The sequence below is a fragment of the Conger conger genome, chromosome 3 (assembly GCF_963514075.1).
Source record: "Conger conger chromosome 3, fConCon1.1, whole genome shotgun sequence".
Taxonomy (NCBI): domain Eukaryota; kingdom Metazoa; phylum Chordata; class Actinopteri; order Anguilliformes; family Congridae; genus Conger; species Conger conger.
The window spans coordinates 26,461,363-26,483,362 of NC_083762.1; the positions used below are offsets into that span (position 1 = coordinate 26,461,363).

Sequence of the window (22,000 nt, forward strand, 5' to 3'; positions counted from 1 at the left end):
GTTCTGTCAAGCATGTCAATGGATGAACGACTTTGGAATTCAGAAAGCTCATCTCCGCTGTCTGCGTATCTTCGACCCATATTTCCAAAGTCTGGTGAAGTTCCGAATGAACGAAGCGAAAGTAAATCGCGAAATGCACCAGGAAGCCATTGGGATAAACAAAGTTGGAGTACGATAGCCGTTAACAAGATAGGTGAACTGCGATTAAGGTAAGATTATGTTGTTTTTTAGCTAGATCCATAAAACTGCTTTAGATTAGCATCGAGTTGTGGTTTGTTAGCGAACAAGAAGTGAAGAGAAATTACTTCTTTGTTAACGTAGCTGTTAGCAAGCTAACAGTTAACGTTACATAGCTCGCTTTTCTGTTGCTAGCTCGCCAGCACTATCGTCTTGTCAGCGAATCTAAAGTGGTTAACATTATATTGTATTAATTTAACTCGATAATTTGAATTGTACATGTAACGTTGTACAGTCAAAAGTTGCTGTATGCACCTATGTATTGTCAAATAACTTGGCGACATATTGAATTGCATAACGATTCTTTGTGGTAGCGTTAACGTTACCTAATGTTCCAATTTAGTTGACTATTTATGCTTCATAACGCAGTGTAACGTTAGTTATTGGTTGTGACACCGTCGAACGGATACTGTGCTAGCTATTGTCAGTTGGCTAGCTAACGTTAGATGGGAATAAGACAACGAGTATGTATGGTATGTTAGCTAGTTGACGTCGTGCTTAATCTGGACAAACTATTAGATGGCTCTAAATAACACAGCCATGGCTAACGTAATTGGTTCTGACTGATGCAATTAACCCAGTGGCTCCCAAACTCGGTCCTGTAAGTATAATATAATATCAATTATCATTACAATGCCGATCTTACTATCTGGTTGGAACACAAACCAAGCATACACAGTTGGTCCCCATGTCTAAGGTTTATAAACACTGGGCTAGTTGGCTCGTAAATGACCATTGCCTAGTTTGCAATTAAGATCTTAATTTGAAAACATAGGATTTAATTTAAAGATAAAGTTCGTTTTTTTTTCTTTTCTTCTTTACAATACATTTATTAATAATCTTACGCAACAAGTACACGTGAATGGTAAATGTAACGAGTAGCTAACTAGCCATCTTGGCGACGAAATCAGGAGGTACAGTAAGTGAAAATAATTGCAGCAGCAAGTCTAACCAATACATTAATTTGATTGAGTTTATTGTACGCTGAGCATTTCCTTTCTTTTCACAGAAAATGACACATACAATTATGTATCAAAGGAGATGTGTTGCAGGAAAGAGTTCCGAAGATGACTGAATATTGTGACACTTGTCTCTTTGTGAACTCCACACATGGCTGTCCTGCAAAACGTTACACTTGCTGAATCCTACTGGATAGAATAACAGTTTCTTTCTGTATTCCAAAAATACTGTAAAACAAAGTCGGACACTGAAAAGGCGACTTCGGAACAAAAGGAATAGGACACGTTGAAAGCTGTGAAATAGAAGGGACTGGCACCTTCTCCCTCTCCATCAGGTTTTTTATGTATTTTTTTTATGTTCATCTCATTTTTAAAATTAATGAATTTGTTCATCAGATTCACTGTGAAACACTGCCATACTTCCTTTCTTACACTTCCAGACCCCTCCTTCGCAAAACATTCTTGCACATGTTTACAGCTGAGAGCAGACGAGAGAAAACCGAGATTGCAACAGAAAGCTTCAGTGCACTGACATATATTCTGGCCTCCCACACAACCACACATCCATTTTTATTGATGTTGCCTTCACCCTACTGTATGTAATTTGATTGCTTTCCTTTTGTGAAACGAATTAGCCCCCAGGCTCGCCTACTGGCAAATAGGCAATCACTACTTTTCCTCATACTATTCACCAAACCTAAATGAACCTCCCACCAGCTTTCCCTTTGCCCACAAACTCCACCATCCCCTCACCTTCACCACTCCATCCAGCCATCGCCCCCTCTGTGAAGCAGGGAGTCACCATCCTGTACACCTGCTTGTACGGCTGCCTCTTCCTGGTGGTGTATGTCCAGCTCTGGCTCCTGCTGCTGTACCGGCACAAGCGCTGGAGCTACCAGAGTGTTTTCCTCTTCCTGTGTCTGTTCTGGGCCGCTCTTCGCACCACACTCTTCTCCTTCTACTTTCACAATGCCCTGGGGGCCAACCACCTGCCCATGATGGCCTACTGGCTCCTCTACTGCTTCCCGGTGTGCCTGCAGTTCTTCACCCTCAGCCTCATCAACCTTTACTTCACCCAGGTAAGAGCCAGACTGGCTGGTTGCTATGGAGAGTACAGGGCTGGCTTTCTTTAGTTCATTTAGTTTTTTTGTTTTTTTTCAGTTAAACCAAAGTGTGTGTATTCTGGGTATTGAATCAGCCATTTTTCCAGTATCTTAAAAAAATCAGGAGTGGCTAATTGGTAGTTAACTGAAACAATTAAGATCAGATGCAAGGAAAAATGGTACCACGGTGTGGTGGCTTTTCTGAAGCTTAAGACCAGAAAGCAAAGATGAGAGGGGAATGGGATTGATGAACAGGATCACCTGTTAAATGGTTAAATGCAGAGCTGTGTTGAGTTCTTTGACCATTTGGAGTCTCAGAGTCATTTCATGGGTGATTATACAGGATTTCATTAAACCCGAAATGATAAAGTTATAAAAGGTAAATGGTTGGCATTTATATAGCGCCTTTATCAAAAGCACTGTACAATTGATGCTTCTCATTCACCCATTCATACACACACTCACACATCGACGGCGATTGGCTGCCATGCAAGGCGCCGACCAGCTTGTCAAGAGCATTTGGGGGTTAGGTGTCTTGCTCAGGGACACTTCGACACAGCCCGGGGGGATTGAACCGGCAAGCCTCCGACTGCCAGACGACTGCTCTTACTGCCTGAGCCATGTCGCCCCACATTATAAAGTATACTTGGTTAGCCTGTGATAATTGTTGAATTGATATATTTGCATGTATTACAGGTTTGAGAATACTGGTTTAAGTGAATTTCATTTTCATTTTCATTATTAATGATCAAAGTACAATGCATCTTGTATCATATGACAACTGTTCCACGTTCTATATAGGCCTCTCAGTTAAATTGTCATAGGAAAACTCCAAACAGTCAAAATATGAAAATATCAGTACTTGCTCAAGGGAGATTTTTAAACCAAAGTAGGATGAAAAATGATTAACAGAAAACACACGCTACTGCCTGAACCTGTTATTTCCTCTTATGAATAGTTATGGTGGACTGTTTTGTGCTTGCATTCAGTTTTTTGTACATTCAGTCTGGTTTGTGTTTCTTCCTGTGTGTTTGTTTCCTCTGTCTCATTCTTCATGCAGGTGTTGCTCAAAGTGAGAGGCAAATTCAGCTCGGAGCCAAGCAAAGGACTGTGAGTACACGCATAGAAACGCTTGTTACTGCCATATTTATAGCCCACTAAAACTAAACTTGAACCCTGCTCACAAGTTCCTGTCTCTTTCTAATTCCAAAGTACATTGCTTCCATAAGAACAACGACAAATACAGATAGAAATACAAAGTCAGTGTTTCCTTTTTTTAAAGTCTGGATTTTATTTGTTAAAATTGATATTTTATTTCAGGGGCAGTCTGCATTTGCCTTTGTAATAGTAAAATATACTGTATGTCTCTTGAATTTATGCAGATATATCATGACATTGAAGTGTTTTTCAGGTAGATGGCTGTTTTGATGACTTATTCATGGCTTACGCCTCCAGTCACTGGTATATTCAGCTGCTGCTGTGGTTTTTCAGGTGCGTGGCTCGCTGTGCATATGCAGCGATGAGTGCTGTGTTCCTCTGTGTCAACGTGGCATGCGCCACTCTCGGGCAGAGAGGGGGAGGGGGAGATCAAGCCTGGAGACTCGTTCTTATCCGAGTACTTGTCAATGACCTGCTCTTCATAGTCGAAGCTGTGACCCTGGCCTCTTCGCTCCTGCTCCTTACCCGGCTCGCACCCTCCACCAGTCCTTACCTGCATAGCAAGGTAACTGCCCCTTGGGCAGATGTGCGACAGCATATCTTACTGTCTCATGTTACAGCATTACCTATTAGCACACACAGTACAGAGTTAAGGACTAAGGATTTATTTATATTTAATGAATACACACAAAACTATTTAGCATTTACCACATTGGGGATTCCTGTTAGCTAGATCTTCCTTGAAAATGGTTAACATACTATTGCTTTGAGAAACTGTGATATATGAATGAACAGTCCAAACCTTTATGTTAATAAGGGTAATTCCTGCTTATCTCAAACAAAAGATTGAATAGAAAATGGATCCCGAAAGTCAGTTATTAGTCTGGTATGAGTAAAATATCCAAATAAAGCAAATGCATACTATAGTCACATTTTCTCTGGCCATCCTTAGCTGTAGATCAGCTAATACCAAAGACCTTACTCCTGAATCCAAAGAACTAATCAAAATAAAGTACCATGCTCTGTCTTTCCTTCATCAGGGTACAACAGTGTGCCGAACCGCAGTTCTCGGGGCAGGTGTGATTCTGCTGTTCTCCAGTAGGGCGTGCTACAACCTGTTCATTCTGGTTCTTTCCCAGAGCCACAGGGTGGAGTCCTTTGATTATGACTGGTACAACATCTCTGACCAGGTATACATCGACACCGAGGAGAACATAGACATAAACTGACAATCACAGAGACTGTAGATGGTTGAAAGGGCATGAAAGCCATTTTCGTTGAATTCATGAAAAGATGGCGGTTGGCACCACAGAAATCCTCTCTGACCTTCCACCCTCAGGCTGATCTGCGCAGTGAACTGGGTGACAGGGGTTACTTGGCATTTGGAGTCATTCTCTTTGTGTGGGAGCTGCTACCAACCAGCCTACTCATTCTCATCTTCAGAGTCCGACAGCCCCCTCAAGAAACGGTCAGCACGTCTCCCTTACCACAGTACCTGCTTGTTTTTTTTCCAGGTTTCCTCTGGGCATTAGAAATGACTTTCCATCTGTCTCTCCCTCTCTCCTTCCTTAGGGCTGCAATGCAGTCATAAACAGTCGCAGCCATCGTTCCTACTTCTTTGATGATCCCCGGGGGATGGACAGTGACCTGGGTGTCTCCTGGGCCCAGAGTGCACACCCACACAACAGGTGAGTTCAACCATCTCTCATGCTGCTTTCCTATTAGTAGTGATGTAATGGAGTATTTCAGATGGTACATTTATGTGCAGTTGTGATTTTCTGCATTTTCATTGTTACTCAATTTCTTATTGAAAAAACTAAATCTTGAAAATCACATCCTTCGTGATATATTTTAGTGCAGCTGTAGCTAAGAGTAATGCTGTACGTGAAGTATATTAATCATTATCAATATAAATAATAATATAAATATCAAGATTGTTGTATTTCACCTAGTGTATACATTTCAACACACCATTGATGACTATTGCTTGGTGACGCTTTCTCTTCCTCTCAGCTGGTTTGGCCCCAGTGAGACTGAACCTCTTCTCTTCACAAGGAATTCTGATCCAACCAATCAGCACCACACCCTCTACTCAACCCCCCAGAATTGACCAACCAAAGGGTGATGGCCCACAATACAACCACTTTATTCATCATTCCATTGAGTGGACAAATAGGAGTTGACCACTGCTACACCGTTTGCCCTCCCATCTTAAAAAACAAATGGAATACCCATTTAAACAGCAGCATTCAGTGTTACCTCCATAGATTTGATATTAATCAGCATGGATATATGAGATAGGACATGGGGAATAGGACCGTGTCTTTTAGAAATTAAGCCTTTTTCGCAGGTTTAAAAGTGATTCAGTTTCTGTAAATACTGTTGAGCCAAAAGTTCCAGAGGCAGTCATTTTGTAAGGTTTTTGACTTCTACATGCTGACCAGCTTGTAAAACCATTGAACTCCATGCCTGCAACAGCTGCCAATTTAACTGCCCTTCAAAGGTAATTTCACTGGCAAAAAATGCAGTCTTTTCTTTTAGACTCCTTTGTGAAATTAGATTTACACAAACTATTTCTATTTCCTGACCTCACCTCCTTTCTCACTGAAATTGTGGACCAAAAGGTGGCCATTTAAAATTAAAATGGCTGAACTGATCCTCCACCTTCTTACTTGTGGGACAAAGAGCAAAAACTAGCAAATATTTTTTACTTGAATTAGTACTTGTATGCTTTAACCTTCACTATAAGCTATAACCTGGCACAATGGTATACCAGGTTTATTTTGAATTAAATAGTTGGTGGTTTCCAAGAATTTGAGACATTAACATGCTTTGAATACATTAAGGTGTTGGTTGCCTTTTACCAATGAAACATGCTCAAATGAGAACAGGAATTCTTGGAATATTGAGATATGTGCAAACTAGTAATGGATTTCCAGCAGTTCTCCGTGAGCAAAGTACCATGTGTATTATAATAGTGTGGATCAAACATTCATTGAGTGCTTAACAGTTTTCTAGTCACAGAATTGGTGTTCTTTTTCTAGCACTTTTACATAGGGCTGGAGACTCCATGGTAGGTTTTGTAAGAGTTGTTGCAATAGTCTGAATCTGGCCAGTCCCTTAAAATAGAAAATATGATCACTGTTTATATATAATTTTCATAGATAATGCCTGTAAAATACATTGACATATTTAACTTGTAAATAAATCGTGGACCTTTAAAAAAATGGCTGTGGTGGCTGTGCATGAAGTATATTCTGAATTTTCCATCATTTCACCTTTTTAACTTGCACTTCAAAATGCTTTTGCAATGAGACACAGCTGTAACCCAAATACAAAGCTACAAGCGGTTTCCCCCCCGAGTGATATGCCACATGACTAGGACACTGCATTTTTTTTTTTGTAGCTTCCATTCAGACAGTAGCAGATACAGCCTCTATTTGAGACCTTTTTCAAAAACGCCAAATTATGAAACTGAACTGATACGCAATTATGAAATTTGAAACTAACATATTGTTTACTAGTAACTACTAGTGTTTTGTATACATGCCATCTAGCTACATGTAGCCAACTTGACTAACAAAGTTACTCACATGATTAGCCTTGTAGGATTAGTGCGATTTTGTCTTTACATCCCATTTCAATATACATTTCCAGAATAGCTCAATACTGAATGGGAAAGAACACATGGCTTCTACAGTCACAGTAACCATGTTCCCACACAGTTATAATGCTGCCATGAATGTTCCTTTCATCTGTGATTATCTCTTAGCTTGACATTTTGCTTGTCATTTTGAGCAGGGAGACCTCTTCGATTGTGAACACAGGGCCACAACAAAGGCCAAATATCCTGCATGAAATCCCTTTACATTTAATTAAACCACAATTAACAACCATTAAGTATGGATTGACACAAAAAATTAGAAGCTTATGCAGAAGAAACTGTAACCTGTATTGTGGACACATTTGTTCCAAGTAAGGATTTCTTCAAATGGCAGAATTGACAATGTGGCCATTTGCAGTATCAGATGGAGGGTCGATTTCTCCAGTTATTGGCATTTCCTTACAGCCAATTGGTTTCCTTCTGTAGAACAGCTGAAGAAGTAGTCTTCAAACCTTGGTCACCTAAACTGTATGGCCCTGTGTGTAATACAGATAACCTATTCCTTAAATAGTCTGGACACTCCCAGAGACACATGTACACTCATAGCCAGTTCTTCATTTGAATGGTTTATTCAGCAGTATGTACATATTCTCCTAATAAAACTCTTTATACATTATGTACAAGTTAAATTAACCCGCCTTTGTTTCTGTTCAAGCTGAAAAGCTTAAAGCTCACATCTCTATAGTCATTGAGAGAGTGGGAAAAAAAAAAAGAAAAAAAGAAAAAGACGCAATAGGCCAGGGAACGGGCCAGCTTGCCGCTCCAAGTTTAGTATTCAGAGTACAACCAGCCACAAAGCCCTCGGTCTCATCCAACCATTTACAAAGGCTAAAGGATTTGTGTAACTTGGACTGCCAAAGCAACAGGGGGGAAAAAATAACAAAAAAAATTTTTTAAAAAAAGATTTAACGAGCAAGAATGTGAAAATGTTAAGTAAAATGTTCAACCCTTTGACTTGGGCCTGCCCTGACAGGGAAAGAGATGCACCCCAACAGTAATCTTTTGCCTGGGAGGGCTGCATTACCGTGAAGACCTTCAGGAAGTCTGAAGCACGAGACTCCCAACACTCCACCAAGAACCCTGTCATGGGCCACACGCTTGAGGCATCCTGGCTGACCACTTCACCATTAATCTTCAGTGTGGGGAGAACAGGACAGGAGAGCACACACAGCCTAGCAGAGTGCATGTTTATCAGTTTAAAGAAAGAAAATCCAAAATGACAGAACTGATTCTGAACAGGGATCCACAATTTGTTCCTATATAAAGCAAGGCCTTGCTTGAAGAGGATTGAAACTACAGTGTTAGAAAGTCTGCAGAGCTCGAATTGATCCTCTCGGTCACTGCAAATAGGAGTGTCCCGCTTGAGCTACTGCGCTGTGTTATAATCAGAGCTGATGCCAGTGTGCCTGTCTGTTCTTTAGCGTGTGTGTGTGTGTGTGTGTGTGTGTGTGCATATGTGTGTGCGTATGTGTGCGTGTGTGTGTGTGCAAATGTAGGTCTTTTCGTTGGGGTCAGCCGTTAGTCTGTGTTTCAGAAGGGATCAGTGAAGATCAGTAGCCATATATCAGTGATCAGGGGGAGGAGTAGTGTCCAGTTTGCGAAGGCGGCGTCTCCTCAGCTCTGCGGTGTTAGGTGCCCCATCTTCACCCTCTTCATCTTCCTCGTTCCCCTCGTCTTCTCCAGCCGCTTCGCTTTCCCTCTCTGTGGTAGAGTCTGGCGGGGTGAAGCCTGCTGCCCCGTTGACTTGAGGAGACAAAGGATGATGAAAATTAGGCACAGGACAGTTAGACACTCCACAACACAAGCACTAAATGGACCTGACCCCTGTGGTGACTTACTGCTTTCAGTGCTGTTCTCGGTACTGCCAGTAGGGGGCGCCGACTCGGTCTGACCCCCTTCAGCTGCCTCACTGCTAACAGTCTCAGAACGGGGAGGGCTGAGGACAAGAGCAAGAGGTAGAAGTGGTCAGTGCTACATTATGACCAGTGAGCAAGACAGGACTTGTATCATGTATCAATTTAGAGAAAACATTGGACACCAAACACCAATTGCTCCTGATGAGCTGGTTGGTGCCTTGCATGGCAGCCAATCGCCGTTGGTGTGCGAGTGTGTGTGAATGGCTGAATGAAAAGCATCAATTGTACAGCAAGTATGAAACAATCCACACAGGCAGCTGCAGTCAGCAGAGCATCAGTCAACTTTCAACTGCGGCAGAATGCGGTGAAAACTGTACCTGAGTGTGGCAACAGTGGTGAGGTAGTGGTGGATGTTCAGCATGGCCGCGTCGAGCAGTGTGTGGATGTTGTGGAGACACTGCAGCCTGGCCTCCAGGCCCCGCCTACCCTCCTGCTCCAGCTCCCTCAGCTCCGCCTCTGATAGGGTGGATAGCGCTGCTGGGGGCGGAGGCATGGAAGACACTAGAAGGGGGGGGGGGGGGGGTATTAGGAGAAGCTAGTAAGTTTACAGGTTTCATTTTTAATAACTGAAAAACCTCCTTTTCATATACTTAGAGACTCTTCAAATTAAAAATGAGCTTCAGCTCACCTGCTATGCAAGATTTCTCCCTCCGATAGCAATGAGCTAAGGAATCAGTCCAATATGACTTGTAAAACATCAGCTTTAGCAGTCGCTTTCCACATAGGCGATTTAGCAAGCTATTTAACTGATATTTAACTGACATTACTGGCATTTGCATTTAGTTACACATTAAACGCAGTTGAAGGTAGTTCAACGTTAGCTAGTGGTGATGCTAGATACTGCTGCTACTAAGACCGATGGATTTCAGTCTGCGCTAAGGGTTATCCTGTCTGCACAATTCTGTAAAATAAGCATGCATGATAGGAAGCAGCTATCACAGCCAGCCAGCTGATATTTAGTTTGAATTTAGTTAGCTAATAACACAGCAGCTAAATAAGGTTACTGAAAGCTTAAATCCTCTCCTCATGCCCCCTCCCCTCTGATTGGATCATAGAGCGTATGAATTCAGCATATTGGACACATGCTTTTCAGATAAAACACGGAAATAAAAAAGGTCCACACCCAGAAGAGGCCTGAGCAGTTTAGAATAACAAATACAAGTAGACAAGCAAGGTATTTGGCAAAAGAAAAAGAAAAAACAGACACAGGTAGCTACTGTATCATAGTAATGACTGATGTTTGCTCAGTTCAAGTAGAAAATCTTGCACAGTATGCCTGTAAGTTGAAAGAAATTAGTAAATGGCAAAATAACAAAAAAAACATTTAAGTTATCAAATCTGTTTGCTGCTCATTATTACCCATCTAACCATTACTGCGCAAGTCTGCCTGCATTTGCATGTGCACACACAAACTCAAGCACAAGCACAGACAAGACAACAACTTTTACACTCAAGCTGTATTTGCCACATTAATACGGTCAAAATAAAATCTGGTTACAAGCTGGGTTGCAGCCAAGTCCAGGTTCTCATTACTGTTCTTACCAAAGGGTGGTGGTGGAGGGGGCATGGCCAGCCAGGGAGATGATGGAAATGGTGGGGGAAAGGAGAAGGGGAATCCTGGCATAGCACCTCCTGGTGGTGGGGGTACAGTCTCAGTGCCAGGCTGGGCTGTTTGACTGGGGCCTAAAACAAAAAGGTCAGAGAGCACTTGTAATGCCTTTTAAGTATTCAAACAAACACACTGAAACAACATATAGTCAATAACCTGGCATTCATTTGACCTTTAGGACTACTGGAAATCATGAGAGCTCTGTAGACACCAAGTACTGAATGATGAATATAAGTGGAAACTGAAACTAGTAGTGAATGGGTGCCATTCTCATAACTGTAGAATCTGCAATGGGTTGGGGTCTGACAGCAGGGGAATTCTGTCAGAAATCAATTACTTTGACCTCACGTTTTTAGATTAGAACACTTTTAGACATGCTAACCTAAATAAGAGTGATAGAACGTGGTTACTAACCAGAATGACTAACCATTCAAGACGGTAGCCCTCAAAGTTGACCAATATTACCCTAAAGAAAAAAAATATATGGGAAAGCTTACAAAAAGGTGAGGTCAGAAAGTAATTGATTTCTGACTGAATGCCCCAGCATGATGACCTATGGGCCCCTGGACCCCTCTACGTGACTCCCCAAAGTCAGCTTCAAGGTTCCCATGTCCAATCAGAGTTCCCCTGAGGGCACGGCTAACGGTCTCACCAGCTGCCGAGGCTCCTTCAGTGCTGGGCTGGGGGGGCTCAGCAGCACCTCCATGGGCCCCAGGGGCAGCTGCAGGTGGTGGCGCCCCAGGGAAGGGGCCCCAGAATGGAAAGAGACCTGGGGGGAATGGAGGCATCACTCCAGGGGGCACTAAAGAGGAAGAATGGGTCCAGATATTGTTACAGCAATGTCTATGCTAGGAGTCATCGCACATCAACTGCTTGGAGATCATATAGCAGTTTTTAATAGAAACAAAAAACCTTGTAGAGGGCAGTAAAATAGATCATAGGTCCTCAACCGTGGTTCTGGTGTATGCCAGGGTATGCTGATTTTGAATGCTTGATACCATGGTAATGGTTCAAAACAAGCTTATCTTATGATTTACATTTTTCTGGGGGCTAGCCTGCCCTTTTGACAGGAGGTGAGCTCTTGTGCATAGTGTAGGAGAGTCACACATTTTCTCCAGTTCTCAACAGTCACCCTCTCTTAATAGGTTTGGTTTGCAACCACGGACAAGTGTAAGAGAAGTTTAAGATTAGATTGTCTGCAGGGTTTTAATAAAACAAGATCATGTAAGAGGATGTCGTTATGATTATGGACGTAGACCTTTCTCAAACAATTCATGAATAATTTTTGGGGTAAGTTAAACAAAAAATGTATATGGAATATTCTTCCAGGAATATTTTCCTGACATGATCCCTCCCTTGTTAGACATTAAACATTCAATTCAAGTTCAGATTAAAACCACCATATGCAGTGATACTCCAGTGCCAGGTATGAGAACCACTGGAATATATTTAGATACTTAGTCAGTCGGACATTAAAAGATATTGTACACGATTCATTGACTGATACCAAGACGCACACAGAAATACATTTTATTTAAACACATTTGACAACTACACGCAATTCCTCCAAAGTGCACCAACCACATTCCTGCAGCTCCAAGGCAATTGCATAAACAGATCATTGTTTATAACTCAAAATATATATTCCCTGGCCATTCACAGCGGGCTGTCACTCACCATTACCAGCAGGCTGCACTGGAGGATTGACAGGTGGAGGCGGGGCTGGCGGTTGAGCAGGAGGCGGGGCTGGATTCTGATTGGGCAGTGAGGCACGAAGGACATCCATGCGACAGGTGGGACAGGTCTGCTGTCTCTGGAACCAGGAGCGGAGGCAGCTGGCACAGGGGAGAGGAACAAAAGGACCTGGTCACCTTGCAATAATATCCAATTACACGACTGCCCGACCGCATCAACCTGACCGCGTCGGAGCGGTTCCTCTCCTGGGTGTTAAGGGAGTGAAAACTCTGGAGAGGTCAGGTATATTAAGGAATGCAGGGGAGCAGTACAAACTCTGCCTGACACCTGTGCTTTAATGCAAAAGTCAGCAAGCGAACCTGGAGTGGAAGATGTGGTTGCAGGGCAGCTTCTTTGCACCGGTGACCATCTCTTCCCTGCAGATGATGCACACGTTATCAGTGGCCTGTAGATCCTCAGGAGTAGCATCTGGGTAGCTGTCAGGACAGGGGAAAATAAAAATGAGAAAGTAGGACAGACGGTTGTGGAGCTGAGGGATAAAATGACAGCAAACCACCATTCTACTCAGTGGGAGAGCCAGAGGCATAACATTATAGACGTACCCTTCATAAGCCAACCTAAAAACTCAGTCCAAATTTATCTGGATGTCAAAACCACGGTCTGTACATGGCAATAAATCCTTGGCTATGCCCCTTTACATCGGTTTACCATGACTGGTAGCATAACCCGATGACGCTGGTTTGAACAAGCTCCTTAACCCTGAACTGTGAAGTGGAACGTATTTTAGCTGCACCAAATAAAAATGCCAAAATGTAAAACCGAAACAAGTTTTTAACAGACAATGCTTGCTGGCCATAACCGATGCCAAAGCCGTGATTTTATTGGTCGGTTGAATTTGCAGGACTCACAGAGTGTTCATGTTTCTGATGGCTCTCCGGGACATGATAGCATCAGTGACTGCTTTCTTGAACTGCCTGAAACAGTACAGGGGGGAAACGGAGGGGAGAGGGAGATTTAATACACACCCAGTGATTAATTCATTGTCTATCTGAAAGTGTATGATCTGTGGTGATTCAGTGAACCTGCAAGTGCCTCAGGCACTGAATTTATGAATTTACACAGCAGTAAGTGCACTCTGTTTGGGGTAAGAGTACGCTACTCACCTCATGGCCAGATACATGGGACGGATGGCAAACAGGGGGAAGGTGTGCACCTTGATCATAATGGTCATGAACGCCATGTAGAGCAGCACTTTAATGAAACCTAGGACAGGGCAAGGGATTAAAACTTAATACATACAGTGATGATGTCTTTGTTGACCAAACAGGCTGTTTCTTCTGCTATGGGTTCCCTCTGTAGATTTCCCATACTTTTTCCCCATGGGGATTTTGATATGCCTAATATTAAGTCTACAGCAAACGTACACTTAAGAGTTTCACGTTTTGTACTTCAAGTTAAATTACATCTGTTAATATCTCAGCCGTGTATTTCTAAGCTGTCATGTGCAAGTATGAAACAGGTATAATATGCATTTCTTTCCAATATAAAGAAATTTCTCTTTAATTATTTTATCATTAGGCTTTTTGAAACTGATCTATTACAGCTTGAGTTTAGATAACCAAGTCAGCCAAGTTTCATCTGAATATTGTTGCTGGCAGGGTGCTTATGAAAGCCCAATAATGTTACTTTCAGTTTTGTAGAAACGAAAATAAAATTCCCAGAATATGTCAACACAGGTGGCACTATTGATATTTGAATGGGTACATGGGATTTGCAGTATGCAATTCTGCTATAATTACCACTTACCAACACTGATTTCACCAAAACAACCAAAAACAAGAATTTTATATATTGCCACTTTAAAAAAAGCAATTTCTAAGACCAAACTGCTAACAAGTTGCCGCACTGGAACAACAACAATGGTAGTATTTCAGCAGCCACCACTCTAGTTTTAAACCAGCCTGCTTGCAAGCGACATTACGGTTGTAGTTTCAATATAGCAATTAAATTTTTAAAGCATATACAGCTTTGAAATTCATGGTTAAGTTATTAAAGGATGGAACTCCCTTCCGGGTTTTAAGACTACAAACTAGCACTCCATGGCCCACAGAAGTATCTGTGTTTGGAGAAGCAAGCTGGGGAAAATGTTAAGAAGTACCAGTGAAGAGCTCGGTGTACAGCATATAGACCGCCTTGTTGTCCCAGGGGTTTTCACTCTGCAGGTCAATGGTATGGAGGGTGTACTTGATGAAGGTGGTCAGGACCATGGTCATCAGGATAGCATACTGAAAGAACAAGTGGAACACATCTTACCAAGCATACACGCAGCCGTCTAGGAGAAACTCGTACTATGCTCACACTCATGATCACAGATCAAAGATGAGATTACCAGCGTTACCACACACAGAAGTTATTTCGACAGGCCGCTCACATAACTTAATGGTGACCAAAGTACACTCGGAGACCCATTTTAAAATGTTCCATTTCTTTTCTTTCCCCAAATGAGACCATCCGTGATTGGATAACTAGCAGGCAGAATCCCCTCCCTTTCCTCTCTTGCCCCTGTTCATTGCATTAGCGTGGATTTGCACATTCTCTGCAGAGTTTGAAGCTTTACAAACCTCAAACCCGAAGACCAGCTGGACTGAGGCTCCACGCGTGATGATGCTGTGACAGGCGTGGTTGACAAAGAGGAAGTCTAGGACTCCCAGCAACAGCATCAGAGCTGTAAGGCAAAGGCCAGTTAGCAGCAGAAAGAGCAGCAATAAAATTCATTGTCCTGCCCATTCACATAAAAAAAATAATTTCACTACATCAACATACATTTTGAGCATGTCTTACCTCTCTAAAAAAAAATAGCCATCAAAACACAATTCTTTCATTGAATTTGTATGCAAGATATTTCCACAATGTGCAAATTATCCTTCTAAGACTAAGGACTTAAAAAGTGCCATCTACAGTTGCACACTGCTGACAAAGTCTCACCTGAAATAAGAGTGAGTGGCTACATGGATCACATAAAAATAAGACGCAGGTCACAATAAATCTGCCGAATAAAAAGTTACCGAATATAAAAGGTCAGCGTAGGCATTGACCATTAAAGGCAAACACCATTAAAGGCAATGCACATTTAGTTGCAAAGTGAAAACAGTGGCAAAGGAAACGGTTGATATTATATCAATGGTGGCCTCAGACCAGCTTGCTTCCAGAGCAGCTGCAGCCTGGATATTTGCATATGTCTGAAATGGAGACTTGGGCTTTCCACTATTTGTTTTCAGATCTCAAGGGAAACGCATCGTTGACTCTCACATTATGTGGTTGCAAATGTGGCAAGCTGCAGTTATTTGTAACCGATTGAGAAACGTGTTGGACAGAGCTGGTTCTTACTGGACTTTAACAAGCAGATAGTAGATACTGCTCATCCAGATACATTTCTTTCACGCAATTGCGCTGCAAGGCTCTCAGTTCAAACATGCTTTACATCAGTTCACACCATTGCATAAGCTTTGGCTGGAGGGTTTCTGTCAGGTAGGCAAAGAAGAATTACTGAATTCCAGCCGTTAACTTAACTACTGAAAACGGGGGTAAAGTTTGCCTCCGGTCCATACTCACACAACACTCTGAAGTGGAATATCCAGGAGATGTTAGGACTCCTTTCCATCTGCAGGAGAGAGACGAGACCAGGTGTTAGAATCACAACAGTAATGATTACATTTACCCTCCTTTTGATCTCAGTAACCCCCCCCCAAAAAAAAGAAAACTCACAAAGTCCACCCTGTCTTCAGCCAGCCAATGGAAGCACTTGAGGAAGAGCAGCAGGGTAAAAAGGGCCACAAATCGAGGGGAGAAGTCATCCCGGAACACGGTGAAGGCCAAGCAGGTCTCGGTTACAGCGTACCAGGAGCGTTCGATCAGGTGCTGAAGGGGGAAGACAACAAAACTGAACAAAGTTAGACGCCTTCCAGCAGGGGGAAAAATGTATGCATGAATATGTATGCACAAATATTTTCTTAACACAAAAATGTACACAACCTTGTACTGCCACAGTGACATCCCCAAACACAGAATGCATACAGAAAATAGCAAGGACAAACACTGGAAATGTGGGAGAGGAAAACGTGCTCACACCTCCATCTCTGCAGCTCTCAGCTGCCCGAAGAAGACCTTCCGCATGAACTTCCCCAGCAGGAACACCAGCACAAAGGCCTGGATATACAACACCTGCAGCAGGAAGCCAAATAGAGAGTAAGGCAGAAGGGATAGTGACTGCCTTGAAATACAAACAAAGTAAAGATTAATATTTATCACTCTGAAAAAGTTTTGACCTTTGCTAGAACCTGTTAGACTAGCCTAATATGGAAATAAATTAACCAACCTATTCATCACATCATACATCTTTTTTTTATATGATTAATTATTTTAGTGAGCTATTTTAATCCAATCAAATAATGAATTGACAAAAACAATATAATTTCAAAGTCAATCCCAGTACACATTACGCTCAATACACTTTTTTCAACAAATTGTCTAGTAGGTGGCACTTTGGAGAAACAGAAAGTGTGCATGTGACAATAAACTATTAATTCTATTCTGTTGTTACAACAAGATACAACATCAGAGCTGCTAGAGCAAATAAACCCAATAAATACACATTATGTGAAATGAAAGAAGTCAGTGATTAAGTTAAATAAACTGAATCTATCCAGTTCCAAGCGGCAGCCTAGAACACTATGTGATGTCTGATGAGAAATTGCGATAACAGCATTTTGACTCACAGCCATGCTGGGGCTACTCTTGGTGAGGTAGACCACAGTGGGGTAGAACTGGTGCTTGAGATAGTAGGCATGGGCAACCACTGCCCCAGTCAGGGCCAGACTAGTGGCTGTTACTAGGGCTGCTCGCACCATCATTTAGTCCTGCTGCTGGAAAGAAAGAGGAACAAAAGACGCACGTCAAAATGAAGGCACAGTCCAGAAAAGAGGGCATGATAGATCCCTCACTGATGCATCTTTTAGCTCTCCTATTAACAGATAAGGGGTTAGAATGTTCAAAATTCTATAAACCAATTACTGTTTTTTTTTTTTTTGTTCCCAGTCTTAAACAGCGGTGTGATATGTGCAACTGAAGCATACAAACACAGTGTACTTTATATAACAATGAAAAGGGTGGAACTGCCACACAAACTGTGACAACAAAGTAAAGTGAGCTAATTTCACCTTCCCAAAGCAAGAGACCAGAGCACCCAACTGCAGGTCAGAATGCCTGTTCTTCAGAACTCTCCCAGTGAGAAGTGACTAAAACAAAACCTACACACAACAAACTGGACTCACCACCTGAAGCTACATACTAAGTGCCTTGCATTCTTAAAAAAGACAGAGGGGGTGGAGGGGCTTAAAAAATAGAACTAAAGTTAACTGCGCACATACCCATGACTGCATAACTGCAGTATATGTATAAATGACTGATCTTAGAATTAAAACACAGCATAGTAGAACAAATTGTGGAAATCAAGACACTCCTTGATCAGCCATCTTCCCCTGAGGATTTATTGCACTAGATCTTTCTACATTCTACAGCAGGCCATTCTCAAAGTGTTGCACCTTCAATAGCTTCAGTAGCACTTCCTGAATATCCACACCCTTCCCACAATTTCCACCATGAACTTCTAATTGCAAAAATAACTTTAATATTTCTAGGTTGCATTTAACCAATGTAGATACAAGATACTTAAATGTAGGGCTAATCTGTTTGAATGTTGTCTACTGCGACCACTTAAATAAACCAGTTATGAAATGAAACGAGAGTTGGAGCCTGGGGGGTATGGATATGGATCAGGCCTGTATAAATTTAGATGACTCCAGTTTTGCATAACCTATGTCCTTAATATATAGGGGGAAATGCATTTAAGACTGGAGAGGTTTGAAATTTACGAGGAAACACACAACCGACAGGATTTGAGTAATGTGTAATTAACCAAGCGTCAACTACCTGGTGTCACCGGAACAGCTGTCTTGCTAGCTAGATGAATAAATAGATAAAAGGTGATTACAATTAAGTGCAACTGGCTATAACGTTTAAATGCAATAAATCCCCACATTTAATGTTCGTGAAGGAGCAAGCAATCGAACCTGGACGTCTCTGACCATCCTTCATTTTGACACAAGGTTATTTTGTGGTGTCATAAACGTAGTTACAAATAATGCGATGTTTAAAAAGAATCCGTTTAGCTAGCGCAACAGTACGTTTTGAAATGACTGGCGTTAATCTAGCCGTTTCTAACTGACGTTATAGCATATGCTATGTGTTGAATCGTCCAGCTAGCTTGCTAGCTATTTAGCCTGCTGCTAATGTATCATTTTATTCACCTAAGCAGGCCGTCAACTAGTAGTTGACCGTCATTCCTTTGCCAATATTAGACATCACACTAACCGATATAGCTAAGAAATTAATGACAAACTATGATAATGTTGTCTGCGCCGGTGTGTAAGCTTGTTAGTGAAGTGTGCAAGTTAGCTAGCTAAGTAACGTTATAACATAGACCTGACTTACCGACTTCAGTCGCTGTCGGAATGCGTTCCACGTTCAGTCCGGGCCGACCTCCAACCGGTGGAGTGTGGACGGAGACGTGATATCTCCGTTAACGTTTTACTTCTATATAATTCCAGTCTTTGCTTATTTAAACGCCTAGCCTCCAACCACTACACGATTGGCCTGTCGCTGTCTTTTCAGATAGCAAGATAGCTAAGTGTTCATCTTGCAGCTCAGCAAAGAATGGACACCTCACTTCCGGTACTGTCCAAACCAGAAACTATAATTCCAGAGGTTGTGACCGTTATTTACGATTCTCTACTCCAACACTTGATTATATTCGCTAGAGGTCTTAGATGTGTATCTAACGTAACAAAAAAAACAAGAATTAAAAATAGCAGTACATTTAATGACGGGTTGTTGCTTGCTGTTATTGATAATGTTCTTTATCACCCCTATTCAGACCGTACCAACTAGCTCTGCTGTAAGTTTATGAAGTGCAGAAAATTAGATGGACAGTCAGCAAACTAAAGTTAATTCGAAACATTTAATTATCAATAGCAAAGCGCATAATTTTGTAAATTACCCTTGTCCACATACTCTACACATACAGTGTTATACACTCACGTCGGGGGGTACGTCAGCTAACTAGTTCATTTATGTTTTTTGTCAAAGCCCCGCCTATATACAGCCACATACTTTTCGAATCCGTGTCGAAGCGTAATAGGATAGGATCACGAAGATCAAAATACTGTTACCGTAAACCTACGTAAAACTAATTGATAGCTACCCGTCTGATTCATTCTGAAGATCACTATTCGTATCGTTAACCCGATTAATCGCTGCGTTCTTAATAATGTTTGTCAACTCTGTCGTATTTACTGGTAAAATTTTCTGTTCATGTTCTGCGAATGTCATATTTTCGACTTCGAATATTTTTCTGAAGTACTAAGAAAGCCATTTCGCCAAAATTCGGTAATTTTCTTGGTTGACAAAGCATTTTATTGATTGTTTCGGCTTACAATCTGAAAGCCATTTTGAAACTGACACGTCAGAACTTCATTGCTAATGCGTCTTTATTTGGGATATACGGTAGAAGTCAACGCGGACCAATAGTTTAGGAAAGTATACGTTTACACCAATCAGAGCTTTGCAAGTGTTCTGTCGCTCACAAGCAAATGTAATCACGCTTAAGCAAATTGAAGTCTATTCCAAATAGGTTATATTATAAAATGTGAAGTACCCCTGTATCTCTGAATTATTCAGCTAATTTAGATGGATAGAAAGAAAGAAATTGTCTGCTCAGAGCTGACTGTCAGTTGGTACGCTCCTCTGAGTACAACATCCATGCCAAGACGAACACAACATGAAATTTGCGATAAGATGCACACAATACCCACATTGCTAGCTTGTTCTAGGGAGGGATTGCTGCAAAGTTAGAAAGTTAGAAAAGGCTTTTGCTTCCATCTCGTAGATGACGTATAACAACACAGTTCTCAAGTTTTTTTCTTTTCTTTACCACATAGCAAATCACATGCCAATAGCTCCAGTAGTATGTAATATAATTCAGAATACTTCCTACAATCAAGTTTGTGCAACAATAATAATAAACCACAATCATGCAGTAAATACAATAAACCCTCCTTACACAGGCTTAAGGCTACTCTGGCCCTGGTGTCTTTTTGCTTTCATTTGAATTTGTTCATTGAACCTTAGGGCAGTTCACTCATAAATTAAATTAAGGTATTATTCCATGTACCCAGAGTACCTATCCCATCGATCTAACCAAATAGTTCTGCTGAGATTTGGCGTTTGAAGCTGGGCCCACACACCATTCACTCACATTCATAACTATGGGCAATTTAGCGTCTGCAATTAGCCTACTGCATGTCTTTGGACCGTGGGAGAAAACCGGAGTACCCAGCACAAACCCATTCAGACACAGGGAGAGCCTGCAAATTCCATACAGGAAAGACCTTGATCAGGATTTGAAGTCGGTACCTTCTGGCTGTGAGGTGCTATTCACTGCATGACCATTCCACCCAGATTAAATACCTTGTGTGCATAATTTTTCTACTGAAAGGGGAGCTCGAAAATAACCGAGAATTTGCATTTCAAACCATGTTGGGTCTTCATTAGGCACATGAGGAATTGCAATTAACAGTGAACTTTCTCAAGTAACATCAAACAGTTTTCCAGTTTCCATGCTCATACTTGAAAGAGCAGACGGAAAAACAGGTACCAGGGGTGGAGTTTGCACCATAAAATCAAGGTTACACATTAATATACAGTGTTGGGAAAACATAAGTGCACCTCCTGCTACTATCTTTTAATTTTGTTCATGACATTAGTGATAAAAGGTGATGTTTGGACATTGGATTTCATGTCACTGCACATTGTACTTTATAGGCTAAGTGTAAATAAACTAGGAAAACTTTGTATCTGGCTTGATTTATCAATCAGAAATATGTTTGTTATCATATTAGATTTTGTTTTCATTCTAAAATAGTAACAAAATGTGCCAATTCCTTCTTCACAAAAGAGTTCAGTGTAAGTTGAGTTCATAAAATCAGAAGTGACTAGTGTCAGTATTTGTTTTCCAGTAATATTTTACATTGTGTTTTATCATTAAAAAAAGTTTATCGTTGTAAAAAGCCTGCATATAATAAACAACATGGATAATGATCTATATTTTATGTTCAAACATACTTATATACTTTTATTTCAATACATTTACTCAAATTTTTCAATGGTTTTTATTTAGTAATCTTGTTCTTTCTGAAAACTACAGGTTCCAAAATTATTGGCACCTCTAACAATTATTGTAAATAAAATCAACAAAGTGAAATTGGCAATACAATTTTACTTTAATTTAGTTTATCTCAGTCGAAAGGAACTATATTGTGTCATTCCATCACTTCCTGTTTCATTAGAGTATAAAAATGAGGTAACAAGCATGTAAAATCCCTTTGTCAACCATCAGCATGGGAAAAGCCAAAAAAAAACAACAACAAAAAAACAGTTGGTAATTGACCATCACATGTCAGGTAACGAGTACAAAAACATACAAGGAAGAGGAGTTCATATTATCCACATGGATGATAAGGAAGATGGGGAGGGAGGCCATAAGT

At 41.3% G+C, this 22,000-nt stretch overlaps 2 protein-coding genes across 3 annotated transcripts; one reads left to right on the top strand and one right to left on the bottom strand.

Moving 5' to 3' along the window:
• Positions 1–70: 70 nt before the first annotated feature.
• gpr137 (G protein-coupled receptor 137) lies at positions 71–6,684 on the top strand. Its single transcript, XM_061234441.1, has 8 exons — positions 71–209; positions 1,247–2,275; positions 3,360–3,409; positions 3,791–4,022; positions 4,498–4,647; positions 4,797–4,925; positions 5,030–5,145; positions 5,471–6,684. The coding sequence occupies exons 2-8, from the start codon at positions 1,898–1,900 to the stop codon at positions 5,565–5,567; spliced, it is 1,152 nt and encodes a 383-aa protein (XP_061090425.1). The 5' UTR covers positions 71–209; positions 1,247–1,897; the 3' UTR covers positions 5,568–6,684.
• Positions 6,685–7,671: 987 nt separating this feature from the next.
• syvn1 (synovial apoptosis inhibitor 1, synoviolin) lies at positions 7,672–19,518 on the bottom strand. 2 transcript variants are annotated; one of them, XM_061234440.1, is made up of 16 exons: positions 18,891–19,518; positions 17,117–17,260; positions 16,470–16,562; positions 16,107–16,259; positions 15,954–16,002; positions 14,963–15,066; positions 14,500–14,626; positions 13,505–13,604; positions 13,250–13,315; positions 12,701–12,817; positions 12,324–12,481; positions 11,299–11,448; positions 10,580–10,720; positions 9,355–9,538; positions 8,960–9,057; positions 7,672–8,864 (listed from the first exon to the last, which is right to left on the bottom strand). In XM_061234440.1, the coding sequence occupies exons 2-16, from the start codon at positions 17,249–17,251 to the stop codon at positions 8,686–8,688; spliced, it is 1,854 nt and encodes a 617-aa protein (XP_061090424.1). In that variant the 5' UTR covers positions 17,252–17,260; positions 18,891–19,518; the 3' UTR covers positions 7,672–8,685. The 2 variants fall into 2 exon arrangements, with proteins under 2 accessions (XP_061090424.1, XP_061090423.1); XM_061234439.1 differs by having other exon boundaries at positions 17,117–17,263.
• Between the last annotated feature and the right edge of the window lie 2,482 nt (positions 19,519–22,000).

What these genes read in the sequence shown, in the direction of transcription:
- gpr137 (XM_061234441.1), top strand. Translation starts at nt 1,898, where the DNA reads ATGAACCTCCCACCAGCTTTCCCTTTGCCCACAAACTCCACCATCCCC. An exon ending in GTCCTTACCTGCATAGCAAG is followed by an intron (nt 4,023 to 4,497) that starts GTAACTGCCCCT and finishes TTCCTTCATCAG; the next exon opens with GGTACAACAGTGTGCCGAAC. An exon ending in AGTGCACACCCACACAACAG is followed by an intron (nt 5,146 to 5,470) that starts GTGAGTTCAACC and finishes TCTTCCTCTCAG; the next exon opens with CTGGTTTGGCCCCAGTGAGA.
- syvn1 (XM_061234440.1), bottom strand. Translation starts at nt 17,251, where the DNA reads ATGATGGTGCGAGCAGCCCTAGTAACAGCCACTAGTCTGGCCCTGACT. An exon ending in TGAGAGCTGCAGAGATGGAG is followed by an intron (nt 16,260 to 16,469) that starts GTGTGAGCACGT and finishes TTCCCCCTTCAG; the next exon opens with CACCTGATCGAACGCTCCTG. An exon ending in ACCACTGTTGCCACACTCAG is followed by an intron (nt 9,058 to 9,354) that starts GTACAGTTTTCA and finishes TCTTGTCCTCAG; the next exon opens with CCCTCCCCGTTCTGAGACTG.